The 18899-nt window shown below is 37.5% G+C and overlaps 1 protein-coding gene across 3 annotated transcripts in view; it reads left to right on the plus strand.

Annotated features, from left to right (window-relative positions):
* B4GALT4 (beta-1,4-galactosyltransferase 4) overlaps window positions 1–18899 on the plus strand; it is a 99331-nt gene that overhangs the window by 66142 nt on the left and 14290 nt on the right. For all 3 annotated transcript variants that reach the window (XM_056559893.1, XM_056559894.1, XM_056559892.1), the window contains exons 3-6: window positions 4260–4711; window positions 11449–11681; window positions 12504–12691; window positions 14296–14418. In XM_056559893.1, coding sequence (XP_056415868.1) covers window positions 4438–4711; window positions 11449–11681; window positions 12504–12691; window positions 14296–14418 — 818 coding nt within the window. In that variant the 5' untranslated portion in view covers window positions 4260–4437. The remainder of the gene's footprint in view (window positions 1–4259; window positions 4712–11448; window positions 11682–12503; window positions 12692–14295; window positions 14419–18899) is intronic.

The raw sequence follows: 18899 nt of genomic DNA on the forward strand, positions 1-18899 counted from the left end.
ACTAAATAATGCCACTATACTGTTACTAAATAATGCCACCATACTGTTAAATAAATAATGCCACCATATTCTTACTAAATAATGCCACCATAATGTTAGTAAATAATGCCACCATATTGTTAGTAAATATGGCCACCATACTGTTAACTAAATAATGCCACTATACTGTTACTAAATAATGCCACCATACTGTTAAATAAATAATGCCACCATATTCTTACTAAATAATGCCACCATATTCTTACTAAATAATGCCACCATACTTTTAGTAAATAATGCCACTATACTGTTACTAAATAATGCCACAATACTGTTACTAAATAATGCCACCATATTGTTAGTAAATAATGCCACCATACTGTTAAATAAATAATGCCACCATATTCTTACTAAATAATGCCACCATACTTTTAGTAAATAATGCCACTATACTGTTACTAAATAATGTCACTATACTGTTACTAAATAATGCCACCATATTGTTAGTAAATATGGCCTCTGTACTGCTACTAAATAATGCCACCATACTGTTACTAAATAATGCCACAATACTGTTACTAAATAATGCCACCATACTGTTACTAAATAATGCCCCCATATTGTTAGTAAATAATGCCACCATATTGTTAGTAAATATGGCCACTGTACTGTTAACTAAATAATGCCACTATACTGTTACTAAATAATGCCACCATACTGTTACTAAATAATGCCACTATACTGTTACTAAATAATGCCACCATATTGTTAGTAAATAATGCCACCATACTGTTACTAAATAATGTCACCATACTGTTACTAAATAATGCCACTATACTGTTACTAAATAATGTCACCATATTGTTAGTAAATAATGCCACCGTACTGTTAACTAAATAATGCCACCATACTGTTAACTAAATAATGCCACCATACTGTTAAATAAATAATGCCACAATATTCTTACTAAATAATGCCACCATACTTTTAGTAAATAATGCCACTATACTGTTACTAAATAATGCCACTATACTGTTACTAAATAATGCCACCATATTGTTAGTAAATATGGCCTCTGTACTGCTACTAAATAATGCCACCGTACTGTTACTAAATAATGCCACCATACTGTTACTAAATAACACCACATACTGTTACTAAATAATGCCACCATACTGTTACTAAATAACACCACATACTGTTACTAAATAATGCCACCATACTGTTACTAAATAACACCACATACTGTTACTAAATAATGCCACCATACTGTTAAATAAATAATGCCACCATATTCTTACTAAATAATGCCACCATACTTTTAGTAAATAATGCCACCATATTCTTACTAAATAATGCCACTATACTGTTACTAAATAATGCCACCGTACTGTTAGTAAATATGGCCACCATACTATTACTAAATAATGCCACCGTACTGCTACTAAATAATGCACCGTACTGCTACTAAATAATGCCACCGTACTGCTACTAAATAATGCCACCGTACTGCTACTAAATAATGCCAATATACTGTTACTAAATAACTCTACCATACTCTTGCTAAATAACTCCACCGCGCTGTTACTTATAACGTCACCAAACTGTTACTAAGTAATGCCACCATACTGTTACTAAATAACACCACCATACTGTTACTAAATAACACCACCATACTGTTACTAAATTACACCACCATACTGTTACTAAATTACACCACCATACTGTTACTAAATTACACCACCATACTGTTACTAAATAACACCACCATACTGTTACTAAATAACACCACCATACTGTTACTAAATTACACCACCATACTGTTACTAAATAACACCACCATACTGTTACTAAATTACACCACCATACTGTTACTAAATTACACCACCATACTGTTACTAAATTACACCACCATACTGTTACTAAATAACACCACCATACTGTTACTAAATAACACCACCATACTGTTACTAAATAACACCACCATACTGTTACTAAATAACACCACCATACTGTTACTAAATAACACCACCATACTGTTACTAAATTACACCACCATACTGTTACTAAATAACACCACCATACTGTTACTAAATAACACCACCATACTGTTACTAAATTACACCACCATACTGTTACTAAATTACACCACCATACTGTTACTAAATAACACCACCATACTGTTACTAAATAACACCACCATACTGTTACTAAATAACACCACCATACTGTTACTAAATTACACCACCATACTGTTACTAAATAACACCACCATACTGTTACTAAATTACACCACCATACTGTTACTAAATAACACCACCATACTGTTACTAAATAACACCACCATACTGTTACTAAATAACACCACCATACTGTTACTAAATTACACCACCATACTGTTACTAAATTACACCACCATACTGTTACTAAATAACACCACCATACTGTTACTAAATAACACCACCATACTGTTACTAAATATCGCCACCCTACTCATCCACCATACCGTGCCTACATTACTTGTTACTACAGGAGTTATTGTGCGCTCCACGTGTGTATTTGATTTCATCCATACCTTAATGGTCTATTCACACGTACAGTATTCTGCACAAATTTGATGCACATGATTTTCTGCAGCAGATGTCAATGTAAACTGAAATCCTGCGCATCAAATCTGCGCAGAATACTGCACATGTGAATAGACCCTAAAGGAGTACTCTATAAATCAACTGGTGCCAGAAAGTTAATCAGATTTGTAAATTACTTCTATTTAAAATTCTTAATCCTTCCAGTACTTATCAGCTGCTGTATGCTCCACAGTAAGTTGTATTTCTTTCTGGAATTCTTTCCAGTGTGACCACAGTGCTCTCTGCTGACACCTCTGTCCGTGTCAGGAACTGTCCGGGGCAGGAGCTAATTCCCATAGCAAACCTCTCCTGCTCTGGACAGTTCCTAACATGGACAGAGGTGTCAGCAGAGAGCACTGTGGTCAGACAGAAAAGAACAGCACAACTGGAGCATACAGCAGCTAATAAGTACTGCAAGGATTAAGATTTTTAAATAGAAGTAATTTACAAATCTGTTTAACTTTGTGGCACCAGTTGATTTAAAAAGAAAAGTTTTCCACCAGAGTACCCCTTTAAAGCAGTGGTCTCTGACCTGCGGCTCTCGTGGCAATTGTACTTTTGCAACAGCTGAAGAGCTATAAGATGTGGACCGCTGCCTTACATTATGGGGTAGTGTTCAACTGCACAGTAGGTGTCCTACTTCACATAGGTAACAAATAGATGTCTCTTGCTTGGCCGCTTCTTGTTTAAAGGGGTACTCCACCATAAGGTGATTTTAGTACGTACCTGACAGACAGTAATGGACATGCTTAGGAAGGGTCTGCGCTTGTCTTGGGGATAAATGGCTGTGTTGTGAGATTACCATAATACTGTGGCTAGCTGTTGGTGAACTGGTGTTTCCTGTTTGAGTTTTCTTCTTTGACTACAAATCCCACAATTCCATCTTCATCCCTCCCATACATCAGCCACCCCACCCATTGAAACATAAATGAGCTGCATCCAATCAAAAGACCTGTGTTTTCCAGTCAGGGTGCCTACATCTGTTGCATTAGTTGCAGATTGATCTCTCCACCCACTGAAGCAGACAGGCTCCCTGCCATCAGCTGACTAGTGATGTCAGGTCTCAGCCGCATTGTAAGCTGGGAAAAATCTGAGACAACAGTCATTTTGTATGCTGGTAAAAATAAATATTGGGGGGAAAATCACAGAAGAATTGTGAGAAAACTGTCACACACAGGTACAGACACTATATTATGGACTACACCAACTTTACAGCCCCTGTAGCATAGTCAAATAAAAAAAATTCCTGGAATACCCCTTTAAATCCCCCATCCCCCCCCCCCCTATGAAAAGTGCTGATCAACTAGTCCAATTTAAAGAAGTTTATAAAATAAATAAATATATATATATTTTATATATATATATATATATATTATGAATTTTTTTTTCGTTTTTGCAGATTTTTTTTTATTTCTATCTATATATATATATATATATATATATATATAGATAGAAATAAAAAAAAATCAGCAAAAACGAAAAAAAAATTCAACTAAAAAAAAAAAATAATAATAAAAAAATGATAAATAAAAAGGAATAATATATATATATATATAATATAATAATAATAATAAAAAAAAAATATATATATATATATATATACACACACACACATGTAGATAATATATATGTTTCCTCTCTCTCTCTCTGCAGGTCGAATTCTCCGGATGACGGCTGTGAAGTGGGGATCGCTCTGATTGGTCTGTTGTAAGATGGACGTTCTACACGAGAGGCGGACCAGGTGACCTAAAGGACTCGCCGCTGATCTCCAGTCCGTATTTACTCTTTGGTGCTGAGCAGTCGTCTCTTTGTGGCAGCCCAGGACTAGGTGATGGGGATGGCCAGCGCCATCGGGAACCGCTTCTGCCAGATCCGGCTGCTGCTGCTCTTCATCGCCGTGTGTCTTATGATCGTTGGCTGGGCCTGCTTCTATGTAACGGACAGCACCCGGTACACCCCCAAATACAGAACTCGTATGGACAGCTTCTGGAAGTGTCCACCCTCCGAGAAGAAACCGGAGGACAATAGATTGTCGCCTGTCTTGGAGCAGACGACGCAGAAGAAAGTGGACTTAAAGATCTGCCCGGTGCTGTCCCCGCAGCTCAGTGAGTATTGCGGCTCATTGCCATGAGTTGCTCTCAATGTGACCACCATTACGGCAAGCTAATTTTGCCTTACTACCCCAATCAGGTGATCATTGGGGGGGAGGGTTTCCATTGAAGTCACTGGGTGTCGATCAACCGCCCAATGTCTTACAGTCCCTACTATTCCCCATAAGGTAATTTCTCATCAATCACCCTTTCCAGCCTGCTGCAAAACTACAACTTCCAGCAGCCCTGACATTATAGTGCAGTGGTCTCAAACTGTGGCCCCTTAACCCCTTAACGATGCAGGACGTAAATGTACGTCCTGGTGAGCTAGTACTTAACGCACCAGGACGTACATTTACGTCCTGAGCATAACCGCGGGCATCGGAGCGATGCCGGCATCATGCGCGGCAGGTCCCGGCTGTGGATCGCAGCCAGGGACCCGCCGGTAATGGCAGACACCCGCGATCCCGCGGATGTCCGCCATTAACCCCTCAGATGCCGTGATCAATACAGATCACGGCATCTGCAGCATCGCGGTCACTTAACAGGATGATCGGATCGCCCGCAGCGCTGCGGTGGCGATCCGATCATCCTGCACGGCAGATGGAGGTCCCCTCACCTGCCTCCGCTGTCTTCCGGGAGTCTTCTGCTCTGATCTGCCTTCCCGCAGACCAGAGCAGAAGATCACCAATAACCCTGATCAGTGCTATGTCCTATACATAGCACTGATCAGGATTAGCAATCGAATGGTTGCTATAAATAGTCCACTATGGGGACTATAAGAGTGTAAAAATAAAAGTAAAAAAATTAAGTAAAAAAAATGTGAAAAACCCCCTCCCCCAATAAAAACGTAAATTGTCACATTTTCCCTATTTTACCCGCAAAAAGTGTAAAAAAATTATTTTATATACATATTTGGTATCGCCGCGCGCGTAAATATCCGTGCTATTAAAATAAAATGTAAATGATCCTGTACGGTGAATGGCGTGAACGTAAAAAAAAAAAAAAAAGTTCAAAATAGCTGCTTTTTTATAACATTTTATTCCAAAAATTTTTTATAAAAAATGTAAAAAAAGTTTTGTATAAGCAAATATGGTATTAATAAAAAGTACAGTATGAGCCCTCATACCGCTGCTTATACGGAAAAATGAAAAAGTTATAGGTTTTCAAAATAGGGGGATTTTAAACGTACTAATTTGGTTCAAAAGTTTGCGATTTTTTTTAAGCGCAACAGTAATAGAAAAGTGTATAATCATGAGTATCATTTTAATCATATTGACCCAAAGAATAAAGAACACACGTCAATTTTACCATAAATTGTACGGCGTGAAAACGAAACCTCCCAAAATTAGCAAAATTGCGGTTTTCTTTTTAATTTCCCCACACAAATAGAATTTTTTTGGTTGCGCCGTACATTTTATGGTAAAGTGAGTGATGGCATTACAACGGACAACTGGTCGCGCAAAAAACAAGCCCTCATACTTGTCTGTGGACGAAAATATGAAAGAGTTATGATTTTTTGAAGGCGAGGAGGAAAAAACTAAAGCGTAAAAATAAAATGGGCTGAGTCCTTAAGGGGTTAAAGGGGTACTCCCGTGGAAAACTTTTTTTTTTCTTTTTTTTAAATCAACTGATGCCAGAAAGTTAAACAGATTTGTAAATTACTTCTATTAAAAAATCTTAATCCTTCCAGTACTTATTAGCTGCTGAATACTACATAGGAAATTCTTTTCTTTTTGAAACACAGAGCTTTCTGCTGACATCACGAGCACAGTGCTCTCTGCTGACGTCTCTGTCCATTTTAGGAACTGTCCAGAAGAGCATATGTTTGCTGTGGGAATTTTCTCAACTTCTGGACAGTTCCTAAAATGGACAGAGATGTCAGCAGAGAGCACTGTGGTCATGATGTCAGCAGAAAGCACTGTGCTCGTGATGTCAGCAGACAGCTCTGTGTTTCAAACGGAAAACAATTTCCACTGTAGTATACAGCAGCTAATAAGTACAGGAAGGATTAAGATTTTTTAATGGAAGTAATTTACAAATCTGTTTAACTTCCTGGCACCAGTTGATTTAAAAAAAAAAAGTTTTTAACAGGATTACCCCTTTAAATGTCGCACACACACACTGGGGAGTCCTGTTCCTCTGTATCTTTATAGCATACCCTCAAAAGCAGCAGCAGCATGGAGGACAATATAAAGCAGTAATAACCAATGTAAATGTAGCACTGGGTGATAGATAACACTTACAAGAGCGGTGGTCTCGAACTTTGGCCCTCCAGATGTTGCAAAACTTTAACTCCCAGCATGCCCGGACAGCCGTTGGCTGTCCGGGCATGCTGGGAGTTAAAGTTTTGCAACATCTGGAGGGCCAAAGTTTGAGACCACTGTTATAGTGAGTGATTCATTTTATAAGCTTGTGGATATAGAAATCTTTAATATAAATTATTGTTACCTTGTTTTATACCCCAATGCAGAAAAATATATATATAAAAAAAGAGAAAATTCTCAGGCCATTGAATTATTGCTGTTGTCAGAATCCCCTATTCTGTGTGTACAGTGGTCTGTTCCATAACTACGGCTATGTGGAAGATACCACTGTATACAGATTATGGGGGGCTCTGACTACAATAAAAAAATGTGAAGTCAGATATTGAAGGATTTTTTTTCTTTTAAGTTTTGATTCTTATATTATAATATAAAAAAAATATATATATATATATATATAATATATATATATATATATATATATATATTAATATACTGTATTATAAAAGTTTTGTATGATTTGACCAGAAATATGTAATAGGAGAAGCTACACTTAATGAAGATGTCCAGCGCAAAAAGAAATTATACCCTATCTGCAGGGGAAAAGTGTCTGATTTTGGAAGGGGGGGGGGGGGGGGGTCGCAATCTCATGTACGGGGCCCCTGGCTCGCTTTTGTATGTGACGTTTCACACCCAACACGTCAGCTGTTCGAAACACGCCTCTTCCATTCATCTCTCATTACAACAATTTTTTCTATTACGCTCCTTACAGTAAATAAAAAATCTTTCTAATGTACTTTGTTTATTTAAAAAAATGAAGTTTTCTATGTTTTGTTTTGTATCTTTAAAAAAAAAAAAAAAAGCTGCCACTAGGTGTCTCCCTATTTGTCCAGAGCACATTTCCCCCCATCCCTCGCCCAGACTTTGGACTCGTTCTGGCCTGGCAGAAGTCCAAAATAAGGAAATGCAGTCTGGAATGCTGAGGGGTGTGTGTGCAGCCTTAGCCAATCATAGCTCATCACACACTGAGCTACTCTGGGCTGTGTGTAGCAGAGTGAGGGAGGAAGTTCTCCCCTGTATGGCTTCAGATGATGTCACGCCTGCTGGGGAACGCCCCCTTCCCAGTCTGTGAATCTGACTGAGCAGAGCAGAGCCGGGGCCTTGTACGGGAGATCCCAGGGGGTCCGACTGCTGGGACAGGGCATAAATTATTTTGCACTGGACATGTTCCAAACACTGGAGCCAGCGCCAGAAGCTTATGACGTTAAAGCCCTGCCCCCTCAATGCAAGTCTATGGGAGGGGGCGTGACAGCCGTCACGCCCCCTCCCATAGACTTGCATTGAGGGGGTGGGGCGTGACGCCATGAGGGGGCGGGTCTGTGACGTCACAAGCTCCCGACACCAGCGTTTGAAACAGTTTGTTCCAAACGCCGAGCAGCGGAGTACCCCTTTAATGTAGTCTATTGATATGTGATTGTACGGCCCCTGCAGCATGGACCATAACATCTTCTTCAGTGTTTTTCCAGGTACAGCGCCACATCCATAGTTGTGGTCATGCCTGGTACTGCAGCGCATCCCTATTCAAGTAAATGCCTGAGCTGCATTACCAATGCACAATGCAGAACATGTCAAATGGTTTCAGCCCAAACCCTAAAAGGAGCCCCTTACGTATCACTTTTTATGGAATGTGACATTTAGAAATTCTCCTTTCCGACCGAATTGCAGTTTTTCCGGTTTCCCAACTTTTTTTTTTTTCGGGCCTGAATGAAATATTTTCAGTAAAATTCTGGACTGATACATTGTAACAAACCATGTGCTGCTGTGTGCGAATTGCTCATATTGGATACAAGCTTTCATCGCCTGTATGTGAACAAGAACGTTCCAATTCACTGACAGCAAGCAGAGCGTTTCAGAAAAAAGTGTGAAAGGAAATTGGTAGGATGTTTAATTTTCTATCTGGTCATATGTTCCATGTAGGCAGTGAGCGGAGGCCAACCAGATGTCATATATGACCCGTAATTACGTGGCCGTATATTCTAACGCCAAAGTCAACAGTGGGATAGAGGGTTTATGGCGTCTAATAATGAGGCGTGGACCCCGAGATAAGAGACGGAGGGGAGCAGCAATGGACGTTCATAGGGGCGTTACGTAAAAATAGTCTATTCATTGTATGAGATGTTTTCTAACTTTCTAATGTAATTTGTGTTTCAATCCTTTGCTGTCAGTAAATGGCATTTATTTTTTTGTGTATGTCCAGTGGTTGATATCCTGCACAGAGCTAATATTTCTCTCAGCTAAAGTAATTGCTACAATCCAGTCTAGACAATGCTCTGTGAGCTAAACATCCTGGACTCCAGACTGATACATTGTACATAGCTAGTCCTGCTCTCAGCTGAGAAGTGATACAATTGTATCCAGTACTAGCTATGTACAATGTATCAGTCTGGAGTCCAGGATGTTTAGCTCACAGAGCATTGTCTAGACTGGATACAATTGTATCACTTTTCAGCTGAGAGCAGGACTAGCTATGTACAATGTATCAGTCTGGAGTCCAGGATGTTTAGCTCACAGAGCATTGTCTAGACTGGATACAATTGTATCACTTCTCAGCTGAGAGCAGGACTAGCTATGTACAATGTATCAGTCTGGAGTCCAGGATGTTTAGCTCACAGAGCATTGTCTAGACTGGATACAATTGTATCACTTCTCAGCTGAAAGCAGGACTAGCTATGTACAATGTATCATTCTGGAGTCCAGGATGTTTAGCTCACAGAGCATTGTCTAGACTGGATACAACTGTATCGCTTCTCAGCTGAGAGCAGGACTAGCTATGTACAATGTATCAGTCTGGAGTCCGGGATGTTTAGCTCACAGAGCATTGTCTACACTGGATACAATTGTATCACTTCTCAGCTGAGAGCAGGACTAGCTATGTACAATGTATCAGTCTGGAGTCCAGGATGTTTAGCTCACAGAGCATTGTCTAGACTGGATACAATTGTATATACTTCTCAGCTGAGAGCAGGACTAGCTATGTACAATGTATCAGTCTGGAGTCCGGGATGTTTAGCTCACAGAGCATTATCTAGACTGGATACAACTGTATCGCTTCTCAGCTGAGGGCAGGACTAGCTATGTACAATGTATCAGTCTGGAGTCCAGGATGTTTAGCTCACAGAGCATTGTCTAGACTGGATACAATTGTATATACTTCTCATCTGAGAGCAGGACTAGCTATGTATAATGTATCAGTCTGGGGTCCAGAATGTTTAGCTCACAGAGCATTGTCTAGACTGGATACAATTGTATCACTTCTCAGCTGAGAGCAGGACTAGCTATGTACAATGTATCATTCTGGAGTCCAGGATGTTTAGCTCACAGAGCATTGTCTAGACTGGATACAATTGTATCACTTCTCAGCTGAGAGCAGGACTAGCTATGTACAATGTATCAGTCTGGAGTCCAGGATGTTTAGCTCACAGAGCATTGTCTAGACTGGATACAATTGTATCACTTCTCAGCTGAGAGCAGGTCTAGCTATGTACAATGTATCAGTCTGGAGTCCAGGATGTTTAGCTCACAGAGCATTGTCTAGACTGGATACAATTGTATCACTTCTCAGCGGAGAGCAGGACGAGGTATGTACAATGTATCAGTCTGGAGTCCAGGATGTTTAGCTCACAGAGCATTGTCTAGACTGGATACAATTGTATCCGGTACAGAGAGCAGGACTAGCTATGTACAATGTATCAGTCTGGAGTCCGGGATGTTTAGCTCACAGAGCATTGTCTAGACTGGATACAATTGTATCACTTCTCAGCTGAGAGCAGGACTAGCTATGTACAATGTATCAGTCTGGAGTCCTGGATGTTTAGCTCACAGAGCATTGTCTAGACTGGATACAATTGTATCACTTCTCAGCTGAGAGCAGGACTAGTTATGTACAATGTATCAGTCTGGAGTCCGGGATGTTTAGCTCACAGAGCATTGTCTAGACGGGATACAATTGTATCACTTCTCAGCTGAGAGCAGGATGAGCTATGTACAATGTATCAGTCTGGGGCCAGGATGTTTAGCTCACAGAGCATTGTCTAGACTGGATACAATTGTATAACTTCTCAGCTGAGAGCAGGACTAGTTATGTACAATGTATCAGTCTGGAGTCCAGGATGTTTAGCTCACAGAGCATTGTCTAGACTGGATACAATTGTATCACTTCTCAGCTGAGAGCAGGACTAGCTATGTACAATGTATCAGTCTGGGGCCAGGATGTTTAGCTCACAGAGCATTGTCTAGACTGGATACAATCAGTTAAAACACTGAGTAGGAAAGTTGTCGAACCTTCTGATTATACAGTGATTATGCTTTGTTGACTTGGAAGATCCCTGTAAGGTCCTGATCGGTCATGGTGGTACTTGTAGTGCACTCATGTAGCAGATGAGACTGTATATTATTTATATTGTTACTTATTTCTTTATTCTATCACAGAGGGGGTTGTGCCTCTTACATTTGCTCCAAACCTCAGCCTGGAGGATGTGGAGAAGAAGTATCCCCTGGTCAGCGGGGGTCAGTACCATCCGCAGACGTGCAGAGCCCAGCAGAGAGTCGCCATCTTGATCCCGCACCGGAACCGGGAGAAGCACCTCCTGTACCTGCTGGATAACTTACACCCGTTCCTGCAGAGGCAGCAGCTGGACTACGCCATTTATGTCATCCATCAGGTGCGATGGTGGAAACCGCCAGCAATCCGACAATCTCCCAGAATCCAGTGCTTGCCCATAACTTATTCTGGTGATTTGCATTCTGGGACCACCCCCACCCTGCCTTATAGGCAGGGTGGGGGTGGTCCCAGAATGCAAATCACCAGAATAAGTTATGGGCAAGCACTGGATTCTGGGAGATTTCAGATTTTTTAAATCAACTGGAGCCAGAAAGTAAAACATATTTGTAAATTACTTCTATTAAAAAATCTTAATCCTTCCAGTACTTATCAGCTGCTGTATACTACACAGGAAGTTCTTTTCTTTTTGAATTTCCTTTTCTGTCTGACCACAGTGCTCTCTGCTGACACCTCTGTCCATGTCAGGAACTGTCCAGGATACAAGCAAATCCCCATAACAAACCTATCCTGCTCTAGACAGTTCCTGATATGGACAGAGGTGTCAGCAGAGAGCACTGTGGTCAGACAGAAAAGGAATTCAAAAAGAAAAGAACTTCCTCTATAACATACAGGAGCTGATAAGTATTGGAAGGATTAAGCTTTTTAAATAGAAGTAATTTACAAATCTTTTTAACTTTCTGGTAGCATCTTAATGGGGTATACAAAAATGTAAACAAGTGTTCCCCAACTAGCGTGCCTCCAGCTGTTGCAAAACTACAACTCTTACTGTGGAGAATATAGCAGCTGATAAGTACTGGAAGGATTAAGATTATTTAATAGAAGTCATTTACAAATCTGTTTAACTTTCTGGCACCAGTTGATTTAAGATAAAAAATGTTTTCCACCGGAGTACCCCTTTAAGGATTTATTCCATGTGTTACAGGCTGGAGATGTGAAATTTAACCGGGCCAAGCTACTGAACATCGGCTACTTGGAGGCGTTAAAGGAGGAGAACTGGGACTGCTTTATATTCCACGACGTGGACCTGCTCCCCGAGAACGACTTCAACACTTACCTCTGCGACAGCGAACCCAAGCACCTGGTGGTGGGCCGCAACGTCACCGGATACAAGTAAGGAGCCCAAGGGTCACCTCTTATCTGCCTCATAACAGGACGGACACTTAGAGAACTATAGAGACCAGAAGAAATGGGCCGAGAAAGACCGACTGATGCCTGAGGGGATAGATAGTGCAGGAAGAATAAACCCGCGTCTCCACATTTCATTATATAGATAGGACAATGTGTTATCTCCGTATAAAGGCACTGACACAGGTTACATTTACTAAAGGATGAGAGAGAGAGATATGAGATAGATAGATAGATAGATATGAGATAGATAGATAGATAGATATGAGATAGATAGATACATAGATATGAGATAGATAGATAGATATGAGATAGATAGATAGATATGAGATGGATAGATATGATATAGATAGATATGATATAGATAGATATGAGATAGATAGATATGAGAGATAGATAGATATGAGATAGATAGATATGATATAGATAGATATGAGAGAGATAGATATGAGATAGATAGATAGATAGATATGAGATAGATAGATAGATATGAGATAGATATGATATAGATAGATATGATATAGATAGATAGATATGAGAGAGATAGATATGAGATAGATAGATATGAGAGAGATAGATATGAGAGAGAGAGATATGAGAGAGATAGATATGAGATAGATAGATAGATATGAGATAGATATGAGAGAGATAGATATGAGAGAGATAGATAGATAGATAAGAGATAGATATGAGAGATAGATAGATATGAGAGATAGATAGATATGAGAGATAGATAGATAGATATGAGAGATAGATAGATAGATAGATAGATATGAGAGATAGATAGATAGATATGAGATAGATAGATAGATATGAGATAGATAGATAGATATGAGAGATAGATAGATAGATATGAGAGATAGATAGATAGATATGAGAGATATATAGATAGATAGATATGAGAGATATATAGATATGATAGATAGGAGATAGATATGAGATGGATGTATAGATACAATATAGATAGATATGAGAGATAGATAGATAGATAGATAGATATGAGATGGATGTATAGATACAATATAGATAGATATGAGATAGATAGATATGAGATGGATGTATAGATACAATATAGATAGATATGAGATAGATAGATATGAGATGGATGTATAGATACAAGATAGATCTGAGGTTAGATAGATGGATGAATAGATACACTGTTATATCTATATAATCTATATATCTCCCTGATTTAATGATGTATTCCCCTGACTATTTTTTCAAAATAAATAGACTCAGAATAATGTAAAATAAAATAAAAATCCTATACTCGTCTTCTCCCTGCTCCCCCGCTGTTGTGCCGCACTCTCTGAGGTGTCAGCACATGGAATTTCCTTCTTAGCCAACCAGTGGCCGTAGGCAATTCCTCGCGCTGACACTGACCACAGAAGGGCAAGAGGCTTTGTGAAAATAGTGGTGGCGGGGGAGCAAGGAGAGGGTGAGTGACGGGTTTTTATCTATTTTACGGCAACCGGAGTCAACTCATAAACCAGTGTTTCCCAACCAGGGTGCCTCCAGCTGTTGCTAAACTAAAACTCCCATCCATGAACCAGATCCAGTAAGCTTTGCCCTGTCCTCTCTTCCTCCAGGTTGTGGTATAAAGGCTACTTTGGAGGCGTCACCGCCATGACCAGGAGACAATTTGCCAGGGTGAACGGCTACTCCAACAATTACTGGGGCTGGGGCGGCGAGGACGACGACCTGCGCTACAGGTACAGGCCCAGGGGCCACAATGGCTTATTGTATCTATATACAGTGGTCCCTCAAGTTACAATATTAATTGGTCCCAGGACGACCATTGTATGTTGAAACCATCATATGTTGAGACCAGAACTCTATGGAAACCTGGTAATTGGTTCTGAAGTCACCAAAATGTCATCCAAAAATAGGAAAAACTGAGGATTAAAGAAAAATAAGGCGATAACTAATATAGATAAAGCAAATCCTTACATATAAAAGTAATAAAGATCTGCTGGGAGCTGTAATCACTGTCTATGTAGAGGACAGGAGCTTCTTCAGGGTCCTGTACAGAACACAGTGTCCTAAAAAAGTAATGGAGCCGCCCTCACCTGGTGTCCAAAGGAGCAGCTAATCCTGGTACAGGTAAAGAGTACAGAACATGTAATACCTCCCTGTACTGTAGGGGGCGCTACCAGACACCAGTCAGTGCATACACTTCAGTAATACAGGTAAAGAGTATAGAACATGTAATACCTCCCTGTACTGTAGGGGGCGCTACCAGACACCAGTCAGTGCATACACTTCAGTAATACAGGTAAAGAGTACAGAACATATAGTACATCCCTGTACTGTAGGGGGCGCTACCAGACACCAGTCAGTGCATACACTTCAGTAATACAGGGGTTTCACCAGTAAAATGTCCATTCTGATTGGTCGGTTCTTCCGGCCATTGACATGTTTCACAGGTCTGGACTGTCTGTACATTGAATGTTGAGTCTGGTTTCAAATTACCATGGTCCAGAAAAGACTATTGTATGTTGAAACTATTGTATGTTGAGGCCTTTGTAAGTTGAGGGATCACTGTACAAAGATTCTAGTTCAACATTGTAAACCATGTGACTCAACAGCTCAGCTCTCATTGGATACATTACCTATAAGTCATCACAATCATGTGACCTCAATTACGTGATCACATGACCTCAGAGATGCAGGCGTAGTGTATATACTGGCACAATAATGTCCATACAACAAATATAAGAGGATAATGGGCAGACACAATGATAACTGCATCCTGCCTACTAAAAGAAAAGAATTACACCATACTGGATGAATAGATACGATATAAAACATCAGAAGATATCACATTCTATATAGAAGCAGTATTACAGTAGTTATATTCTTGTATATAGGAGCAGTATTATAGTAGTTATATTCTTGTATATAGGAACAGTATTATAGTAGTTATATTCTTGTATATAGGAGGCAGTATTACAGTAGTTATATTCTTGTATATAGGAGGCAGTATTACAGTAGTTATATTCTTGTATATAGGAGCAGTATTATAGTAGTTATATTCTTGTATATAGAAGCAGTATTATAGTAGTTATATTCTTGTATATAGGAGCAGTATTATAGTAGATATATTCTTGTATATAGGAGCAGTATTATAGTAGTTATATTCTTGTATATAGGAGCAGTATTATAGTAGTTATATTCTTGTATATAGGAGCAGTATTATAGTAGTTATATTCTTGTATATAGGAGGCAGTATTATAGTACTTATATTCTTGTATATAGGAGCAGTATTATAGTAGTTATATTCTTGTATATAGGAGAAGTATTATAGTAGTTATTTTCTTGTATATATAGGAGACAGTATTATAGTAGTTATATTCTTGTATATAGGAGACAGTATTATAGTAGTTATATTCTTGTATATAGGAGCAGTATTATAGTAGTTATATTCTTGTATATAGGAGCAGTATTATAGTAGATATATTCTTGTATATAGGGGCAGTATTATAGTTGTTATATTCTTGTATATAGGAGCAGTATTATAGTAGTTATATTCTTGTATATAGGAGCAGTATTATAGTAGTTATATTCTTGTATATAGGAGCAGTATTATAGTAGTTATATTCTTGTATATAGAAGCAGTATTATAGTAGTTATATTCTTGTATATAGGAGCAGTATTATAGTAGTTATATTCTTGTATATAGGAGCAGTATTATAGTAGTTATATTCTTGTATATAGGAGCAGTATTATAGTAGATATATTCTTGTATATAGGGGCAGTATTATAGTTGTTATATTCTTGTATATAGGAGCAGTATTATAGTAGTTATATTTTTGTATATAGGAGGCAGTATTATAGTAGTTATATTCTTGTATATAGGAGGCAGTATTATAGTAGTTATATTCTTGTATGTAGGAGCTGTATTATAGTAGTTATATTCTTGTATATAGGGGCAGTATTATAGTAGTTATATTCTTGTATATAGGAGCAGTATAATAGTAGGTATATTCTTGTATATAGGAGCAGTATTATAGTAGTTATATTCTTGTATATAGGAGGCAGTATTATAGGATTTATATTCTTGTATATAGGAGCAGTATTATAGTAGTTATATTCTTGTATATAGGAGCAGTATAATAGTAGGTATATTCTTGTATATAGGGGCAGTATTATAGTAGTTATATTCTTGTATATAGGAGCAGTATTATAGTAGTTATATTCTTGTATATAGGAGCAGTATTATAGTGGTTATATTCTTGTATATAGGAGCAGTATTATAGTAGTTATATTCTTGTATATAGGAGGCAGTATTATAGTAGATATATTCTTGTATATAGGAGGCAGTATTATAGTAGTTATATTCTTGTATATAGGGGCAGTATTATAGTAGTTATATTCTTGTATATAGGAGCAGTATTATAGTAGATATATTCTTGTATATAGGAGCAGTATTATAGTAGTTATATTCTTGTATATAGGAGCAGTATTATAGTAGTTATATTCTTGTATATAGGAGCAGTATTATAGTAGTTATATTCTTGTATATAGGAGGCAGTATTATAGTACTTATATTCTTGTATATAGGAGCAGTATTATAGTAGTTATATTCTTGTATATAGGAGAAGTATTATAGTAGTTATTTTCTTGTATATATAGGAGACAGTATTATAGTAGTTATATTCTTGTATATAGGAGACAGTATTATAGTAGTTATATTCTTGTATATAGGAGCAGTATTATAGTAGTTATATTCTTGTATATAGGAGCAGTATTATAGTAGATATATTCTTGTATATAGGGGCAGTATTATAGTTGTTATATTCTTGTATATAGGAGCAGTATTATAGTAGTTATATTCTTGTATATAGGAGCAGTATTATAGTAGTTATATTCTTGTATATAGGAGCAGTATTATAGTAGTTATATTCTTGTATATAGAAGCAGTATTATAGTAGTTATATTCTTGTATATAGGAGCAGTATTATAGTAGTTATATTCTTGTATATAGGAGCAGTATTATAGTAGTTATATTCTTGTATATAGGAGCAGTATTATAGTAGATATATTCTTGTATATAGGGGCAGTATTATAGTTGTTATATTCTTGTATATAGGAGCAGTATTATAGTAGTTATATTTTTGTATATAGGAGGCAGTATTATAGTAGTTATATTCTTGTATATAGGAGGCAGTATTATAGTAGTTATATTCTTGTATGTAGGAGCTGTATTATAGTAGTTATATTCTTGTATATAGGGGCAGTATTATAGTAGTTATATTCTTGTATATAGGAGCAGTATAATAGTAGGTATATTCTTGTATATAGGAGCAGTATTATAGTAGTTATATTCTTGTATATAGGAGGCAGTATTATAGGATTTATATTCTTGTATATAGGAGCAGTATTATAGTAGTTATATTCTTGTATATAGGAGCAGTATAATAGTAGGTATATTCTTGTATATAGGGGCAGTATTATAGTAGTTATATTCTTGTATATAGGAGCAGTATTATAGTAGTTATATTCTTGTATATAGGAGCAGTATTATAGTGGTTATATTCTTGTATATAGGAGCAGTATTATAGTAGTTATATTCTTGTATATAGGAGGCAGTATTATAGTAGATATATTCTTGTATATAGGAGGCAGTATTATAGTAGTTATATTCTTGTATATAGGGGCAGTATTATAGTAGTTATATTCTTGTATATAGGAGCAGTATTATAGTAGATATATTCTTGTATATAGGGGCAGTATTATAGTAGATATATTCTTGTATATAGGAGCAGTATTATAGTAGTTATATTCTTGTATATAGGAGCAGTATTATAGTAGTTATATTCCTGTATATAGGAAGCAGTATTATAGTAGTTATATTCTTGTATATAGGGGCAGTATTATAGTAGTTATATTCTTGTATATAGGAGCAGTATTATAGTAGGTATATTCTTGTATATAGGGGCAGTATTATAGTAGTTATATTCTTGTATATAGGAGCAGTATAATAGTAGGTATATTCTTGTATATAGGAGCAGTATTATAGTAGTTATATTCTTGTATATAGGAGCAGTATTATAGTAGTTATATTCTTGTATATATATATAGGAGCAGTATTATAGTAATTATATTCTTGTATATAGGGGCAGTATTATAGTAGTTATATTCTTGTATATAGGAGCAGTATTATAGTAGGTATATTCTTGTATATAGGGGC

This window comes from Hyla sarda, chromosome 2 (assembly GCF_029499605.1).
Source record: "Hyla sarda isolate aHylSar1 chromosome 2, aHylSar1.hap1, whole genome shotgun sequence".
Lineage (NCBI taxonomy): Eukaryota > Metazoa > Chordata > Amphibia > Anura > Hylidae > Hyla > Hyla sarda.